Raw genomic sequence first — 7,988 nt, forward strand, 5'->3', positions numbered from 1 at the left:
GCTCATGTGATGGGGGAAGGCAGGGCTCTCCCGCCCCGGCCCAGACAGACGTGCCGGGAGTCACAGGGTAGAACACGTAGCGCCAGCCACCCACTCGCTCCCATTTAACCCAGCCTGCCGCCTGCCCGCGACTCCTCAGCTCGCGCCCCGCACCGAGATGGTCCGCGCGCCGTAGCCGCCTGCAGCCCCGCAGCCCGTCCCGACGCCCGCGGCTCTGCCACCTGCCCGCGCCCCGGGGCTCTCCGAGGACCCGTTTCGCTGCTTTCGGCCGGAATTAAGTTGCAGCAGAGCCCCCCGCTGCAATGGAAATGATCCCCAGCGCCCAGCCGCCTCCTGCCTGCCTGGGCAAGCTGCCTGCGCTGGAGAGCAACGAGATGCCCGGGTAAGATGCCTCTTCTTTGGGCCAGTGCTCCCCGCCACCTCCCGGGGCGCAGTCTGCCTGCTGGGTTTGGTTGGAACTCCTGGTCCTTCCCCCTGTGCCTGTCGGGCTCCTTGCGTTCTGCATTTGCCCCGTGTGTGTGTGTGTCTGTCTCAGTGTGTAGGGCTAATCATGCTAATTCATCGCACTTTTATGTCATCTGTGCAGGCTGGCCTTTTCTCACATGTATCAAGTTTACAAGCCCAGAAGAGGGTTAAAAAGAAGTGAAGATAATAAGGTAAATGGAGGAATTGCTGAATCTTTGCATTGTTAGTTAACACCTGTGTTCATTTGAAAAAATGAAGTTTTATGCATTAGTGTCTGTCTTTCGGGTTTTTTTTAAATCTGCTTTTTGTATAAAGCTGAACTCTTACAAAATTTGCTGAGGGATTTAGGAGGGTTGTTTTAACATTAGACAGTTTGAATCAAAGTTTTTTTTTTTTTAATGTTATGAGGCTGTTGCGCTCACACCTATTGTCCTTGAATCTGGGGCTCAGAAGATGAGAGGGGAAAATATTTATTTCAGTAGCTGTTACATACAATACTTTTGGGTACACAGAAGCTTGAGGTCTAATTTTATTTCTAGATCACCTTTTACCATGCGTCTATCCATGGTGCTAGGAAGTCATCTTGTGTCTTGTCTGATTGCTCCTTTCTTTTGGCTTCCAGGAGACCTATAAATTGCCCCACAGACTGATAGAGAAGAAGAGACGTGACAGGATTAATGAGTGCATTGCCCAACTGAAAGATCTCTTACCAGAACATCTCAAACTTACAGTAAGTGAAAATCTGGCTAATATCCAAACTCCTCTTCCTTTTGGGGATGTGCCTTGGTTAATGGATTTCTGTGCCATCTAGAGGCTTCATCTCAGCACTGCAGATCTAAGTGGAAAAGGCTATGATTTGGGCAGAGTTGCCACATGGATCTATTACAATTGGTTTTCCTTGCAGATACTGTGAATTTCTAAATAGTGTATATCTGTGGTGGTGGTGGGATGATGTGAATTAAGTTGCTGCAATATTAAAATAAATCATGAGGTAAAAGTGATTGTTGTGGGCTTGATTTGAATGTGGGGGGATTTGTTTTTTTTTTTAAATTGAGCCTCTGAAAATGTTCCTTCTTGCTCTTTTTGAAGTTTTACTGGATGCCATTTATAAGTTGATCCCTAACTTATCTGAGAGTCAAGTCCCTTTAGAGATTGCTTCCATACTTGCATTCTCTGTGTTCTTGTTCTGCAACACATTTTAAGGTCAGCCACTTCTGCTTCTGTAGTGTGTGTGTGAAAAAGAGTAAAAGCTTAAGTGCTTGATTAAAATTAAAAGAAAAAAAATCTCTTCAGAAGTTATGGGGAAAGCCATCTTGGCTGACATCCTGCAGGACACCCCTCTCCTGTCACTGTTCAAAAGAAACCCTTTGACTGGATCCCCCTGTGTTAAGGTCATGATACCAGCAGGGGCAGCAGAATAGATAAATAAAATAGTTGTTTGAGAGCTATGCAGTTGGTTCTAAAACACCCATAGGGTGTAACTGTACCCTTCACTGCAACCCTCTTTTTTATTTTTTAAGTTTACATAATATGTGGATCAGACTCCAAATGTTAACATTGTTGCTCAAGACAACAGATTTCACTGAATAAAGACACCGTTTTTAACCTTGTCCGCCAAATTGCAGCTCACTTTTTCTTATATATATCGCAAGGAATTGAAACCTTTGTAAGATTCCTTGAAACGTGACTGACTCTAAAATAAGTACTAACCTGTCCATTTGTTTCCAGACATTAGGTCATTTGGAGAAGGCTGTGGTTCTTGAGCTTACCTTGAAGCATGTGAAAGCACTAACTAATCTCATTGAGCAGCAGCAACAGAAAATAATTGCTTTACAGAATGGTTTACAAGCTGGTGAGTATTCAAGTCATGCTTGTATCATGTGAGAACCCTGGACTGTCTCATGATCTTACTTTCAACATCTTTGAAATACTGGCTACTTATGACACTTGGTTTGGGAGGTGGGAGGAGTAAGCGTTTCTTTTTTTTTCTTTAGCACGCAAACCCCCCTTTATGTACATGTGGATTTATGAAAAGATATCATTTATCCATCTAGTCAGTTAATTTATAACTAGCTGTGAAGTTGAATTTTAAAGTATATTAAATTGATTATAGCTATTTTATTTCATAGTACAGTTTTGCTGTGAGGGCTTGATCCCAAACTGATGGGAGTCATTCCATTGACTTCAATAAGGTTTGGATTAAGCCCTGATTCCTGCACCCCCCCTAAATATGAAAACATCTCTCTGACACATCCTTTTTGGTTTCTCATTAAGTTAGTTAGTACCCAGCTGAGCTGCAAAGAGTGGGCTATTTAAAGGCCCACTGTATTTTACATCTGTTTTTTCCTTCCCCTTCTTTGTGACACTGAGTCTGGCAGGATAGAACTGGTTTTTCTAAAAAGACTGCTATTGCTTGAACAGCCACTAGATATGCAGCAGAATTACACAGCCAAACCCAATATCACTTCCCAAAGTTTAGACCAACCCCGCCGCTCCCCAGGTGCATGCAATTGATTTGGGACGATTTGGGCCCTTTGTACTCAATTTTCATTAGCTGCAGATGAGCCAGATATTTCTTGCAAATCACTTTGGAACTGATGTCTTTCTGAGGTGATACCAAGGCTTATTCACTGTGCTGCCTTTTGCTATTTTCTCCCTAAACTCTAGTGTCTGTCCTGGTGGCCACATACAATAAATATAGGATCAAAAACATGTTTATATACCCATTTTTACAACCTCCCTCTAAGAGTGAGTCTTTAAAGTGCCCATATTGTATAGCAGAATTCACTTATCTAGCTATTTTACAACAAATACATAATATGTAGATAAAATTTCTTCTTCTTCCCAATGCACCTTAATGATATTAATGAAACTATTTAGATCTGTTAATTTTTAATTTATTTCTGTTAATGTTCCCTCAGGTGACTTGTCATCGAGAAACCTTGATACAAGCCAGGAAATGTTTCGATCTGGTTTCCAGATGTGCGCCAAGGAAGTGCTGCAATACCTAGGAAAGCATGAAAATACCAGGGATCTGAAATCTTCCCAGCTGGTCAGTCATCTGCACCGAATGGCCTCTGAGATCTTCCAAGGAGGACCCAGCCGAAAATCTGGAGAGGTGCCCCCCAAAACAGTGGACTTGAAGGAGAAGTCTGGCTCTTTGCCCAAAACAGCTGAGGGTTATGGCAAGAACTGTGTGCCTGTTATACAAAGGACTTTTGCACACTCCAGTGGTGAGCAGAGTGGTAGTGACACAGACACAGACAGTGGGTATGGAGGAGAGTTGGAGAAAAGTGACTCAAATGCTGACCAACAGTATTTTCAAAAGGATACTGGACTCAACTATACCATGCAAGAGAGAATAAGCTCTATTAAGCAAGAAAATGAGGACCCACCAGCCAAAAGGACCAGGATGGAAACTTCAGAAGATGAAGGCCATTTTAGCAGTGATCTGATTGGCTCTTCGAGTAGCTTTTTGGGTCCTCACCAGCCTCCTTTGTGCCTGCCTTTTTATTTGATCCCACCATCTGCAACTGCCTATCTGCCTATGCTGGAGAAGTGTTGGTACCCAACTTCCATGCCCGTTTTGTACCCAAGTCTCCCAGCCTCTGCTGCTGCACTTTCAGGGTTAATGAGCCCAGATAAAATTTCTCCATCTCTCCTGATGCCCCAGAGACTTCCTTCTCCACTACCAGTCCATTCCCCTATCGACTCCTCAGCTCTGCTTCAAGCTTTGAAGCAGATTCCTCCTTTGAACTTGGAAACCAAAGACTAAGCACAGTGTTGACCTTTTCTTTTTTCTTTCCTTCCTTCCTTCCTTCTCTTTTTTTTTTTTTTTTGTAAGTTTGAGACTCTTTCAGTTTTATATACCGGCTGGACTGAGGTGTGGGGCTACGGTTCACTGAGAATAGGAAGCAAAATCCACTTTTCTCTGATTTGTTAGATAGTGTGGGAAAGGATGAAGGAAACACCAAGGTTAGCCATTTGGGGGAGTTCAAAAGGAAAAAAAAGTTTTCTTTTTGCTTTACCCTTTAACCCTTCCCACCTACAGAGCTGACTTAGTCAGTGAGGATTATATTTCAAAGCTGTGAAAAATATTCCATTAGGCCGATTTAAGTTTTAGGGTCTGTGAATATAAAAATATGGTACTTCTATAGAGGGCTTTTCAAAGCAATGGCCCACCACCAGATTTGTTGCCCCACCCAGTTGTCAGTATTTGAAATGATACATGCATGCACAGCAGTTAGTCCCTCTAGCATTGGTGTTAGTCCCTCTAAAAAGATTCAGAGTAGCAATCTGATTGGTAATATAGTCAGTGGCTCAGGGAGATCGAAGGCAGGTTTCTCTCCACACCTCTGCTGAATGTTTAAAAAACAAAATGAATAAAATGTAGATGCTGCTTAGAAGCTTTACATCTTTTTCTATAACTCAAGCTGCTAGTTGGGGGCAGGGGAAGAGAAAATACCCCTATAGTTCCCTTTGCTTGTTGCACCTAACTCTACACCTTTCTTTTACTGCTGCTGTACAGGAGTCTCTGGGTCTAGTGTATCTGAAAACAAAATGGTTAAAAAAGCCACATTAATGGCAGAATAGCCACCAACTGGGTGTTTCATTCCTGGGCCAAAACCAGAGCTCTTGTAACAGGGTGCAATTCAATTGGAGTCAACAGAGTTAGACCTATTGAATTGGTGGCCCCCTTGAGTGCCTTTGAGAATTTAAAACAGAATTTCAGTGGAGCCTAATCACAGTGGAACTTGGGTGCCTAAATCTCTTAGGATTCTCTGAAAACCCTGGTTCAAAGTGCTGTTTTAAATAGAGTTGGAATTGTGAAAACTTCCCTGTTAACAATTTTAGAACTATGCGGGCCTGTGCACCACAGATTCAGTAGTTTCTTCAGTGATGAACACTCTGTCCAAGTAGGCTTTAAAAGAAATTATCTGCAAAAAGCAGTGATTGTTTTCCTTATTAATTTTGAGAAAATCATTTCCAGAGTAAATGTCAGACAGATTGTCATTTCATTCTACCATTGCACCAGTTGTTAAGATGCACTGTGCTTAATTGCAGATTGTGTTCTAATGTTTATTTTATTGTTGGGTTTTTTTGGGTATACAGTTGATGCCTTTATTTGTAAAATCCTGTTATAAATATGTATGTATATATAAAATATATATATATTATATAAATATATTAAAAGGTGAAAATGTTTCAGATGTCTATTATTTGTATAACTACTTGAGCATAAAGAAGTGAGAAATATGAATGTATTTCTGATTTGAATTTTTGTTTTTTGAAGAGAGTTTGTTCTCTAGAGAGGGATATAGTGTTTATATTTTGGAGCCTTCTCAAAAGTAGGGTATTGTAAATATTTTTATCTTGAGTAAATGTTAAGTAGTTGTTTTTAAAATACTTAATAAAATAATTATTTTCCTGTGGAAGACAAGGCTTCACTTCTTGTGCTTTGAAATATTTGATCAATGCCGCCATAACCATTCCATGTGACCTGATCCAGCAGTGAAAATGGGGCACTACATGGGCTTAACACTCCACCAGTAAGGAAACAAATTGCAGAATCAGGGTCTTAGTTATCTCTGGTACAGCCTTGTTGGAATCGATGCTCAAAGGCTACTAAGGAAAAAATGTGGTTCATTATTATTGTAGTGTGGGATTTTTCTTTTATTTTTTCTCTCTTGACCTTTTCACCTTTAAAGCATGGACTGTAAGGGAAACCGTGTTGCGCTTGTATTTTTACTTCATTTAGGTTTTGGTTTTTTTGTGATGTATCTAGAAAGTCTGAAAAGTTTTGGGTTTTATATATTTAGGGGGAAAAAGTGGGGGAAGAGAGAGGGTACCTGTACTTGTTTTTTCATTAAAAATTCAGGTCTTGTCTACGCTAGCAAGTATCTATTGCAGCTAGAGAGCTGTTGTAATTTTAAGAGCCAGAGTGTGAAACTTGAGCAATTGAAAAGGGATATTCAGTCAGTCTATTTAAAATGGCTTGTTCATCTTTTCTCAACACCTGTTTAGCTCCCCTGCTAAGGGCCACATCTTCTCTACAGACCCAGGCGAAGAGAGAACCTTCTATGTGTGACTTTCCCCCTTCCATATGAAACATGCCCTCAGCCACCTGCCCCTCTCTTGGATGCAATGTAAGAGACTCTCCGGTCTGCATTTAGGCAAAGATTGCGCCACTTTTGGTGAGCACTGTCTGGGCAAAGGATGGATAGAGGTCTCTCTAGTGTACAGCAATAATTAAGTCAGGAATCTGGTTTTTATCCTGCTTCCTCTGGGATCCCAGCAGTAGCTGTAACCAGTAGGGAATCTAGTGGAGCTACATGTCCAGGCAATTGCTGGAGTGGGGACCTCCTGGGGAAATGAGCAAAAACCATTTTCAAAGCACTAGGCTTACAGGAAGATGGCTCTAGGCCTCTGCAGATCCCTGGGGGAATTAATCAAGTCTGGGAGCAGGCCCTGTGGTCTTTTCCACAGGAGGCAAACTCTACCTCAGTGGGATAATGCGGGGCAGACTGCGAGGGGATCCTGAAGATTTCTTTCCACAAGTCATGTCACATAGGTTTTTCTCTAGACCTTAACAGCCATGTGAGAGAAGAATGTCCTTGTTAAAGGGTCAACGCCACCTCCTTCAGTTAATGCGTGGTATATCACAACAAGCCTCTCTCTGAGCCACACCAGAAATCCTCCAGCAAAACCGGGGCAGGCCAGACTTGCCACTTGTGATATTTCTAAGATAAATAAGAAGGGAAAAAAACCTAAAACAAAAAAGTGATAGAAATGTAGCTGTGTTAGTCTGGTGTATCTGAAACAAAAAACAGGACTACATAGCACTTAAAAGACTAACTCCTTGGACCTTTCCCTATTCTCAAGAAGCAAAAATAAAATTGGGGTATTCCATTTTTTGTAACAACTCCTTGGAGGGGACCTTAACTTCTCATTGGACTACAGCAATTTATGTTTCTGATTAGAACGAGCCGTAGCCCAGTGTTTGGAGCACCGTAACAGAATAACCATCCCACTGTCCTGACAGCCTGCCCCATGAGTGAAACATTCTCATGTTGGCATGTCCCCAAGAGTTCTGTTGCAGGGATTTCCTGTGATGTCTAAGCTAATGCTCCATGGATCCCTGATGTTAAAAATGAAAGTGATTTGCAGAAGGGTTGAGAGCCACTGTAGCTTGTAGTGTCTGGGCAATGTCTGTAGCATATATGGCACACAGCTGCTCTTTTCAGTAAGTGCTAGTTGCTCACTTTGGGAGTGATCATACTGCCCTTAGATGTCAATAGCAAAATGCCTTTTGGCTTAAATGGGAGTCAGGTTGGTCCCTGGGTCATGCTAAGGGCAGCATACACATGTGCTGGCTTGGGAGCTAGCTATGCCCACTGTTTATGCCCCTCCCTCAGATTGTGGCATATGCTCCAGCATGTTAGTCGGGTGTATCTATGGGTGTGCTATGGAGGGATTCTGGCTGGCTGCTCAAATCTCACCAAAGGCTGCTTATGCTTGGCTGC

The 7,988-nt window shown here is 42.2% G+C and overlaps 1 protein-coding gene across 1 annotated transcript; it reads left to right on the forward strand.

Annotated features, from left to right (window-relative positions):
* Positions 1 to 93: 93 nt before the first annotated feature.
* On the forward strand, positions 94 to 5,905 carry BHLHE40 (basic helix-loop-helix family member e40). The gene is made up of 5 exons (XM_006132802.4): positions 94 to 382; positions 587 to 656; positions 1,088 to 1,195; positions 2,194 to 2,317; positions 3,387 to 5,905. Exons 1-5 carry the CDS (start codon positions 303 to 305, stop codon positions 4,238 to 4,240), a joined length of 1,236 nt encoding a protein of 411 aa, XP_006132864.1. The 5' UTR covers positions 94 to 302; the 3' UTR covers positions 4,241 to 5,905.
* Positions 5,906 to 7,988: the final 2,083 nt, after the last annotated feature.

Source organism: Pelodiscus sinensis, chromosome 11, assembly GCF_049634645.1.
Source record: "Pelodiscus sinensis isolate JC-2024 chromosome 11, ASM4963464v1, whole genome shotgun sequence".
NCBI lineage: Eukaryota > Metazoa > Chordata > Testudines > Trionychidae > Pelodiscus > Pelodiscus sinensis.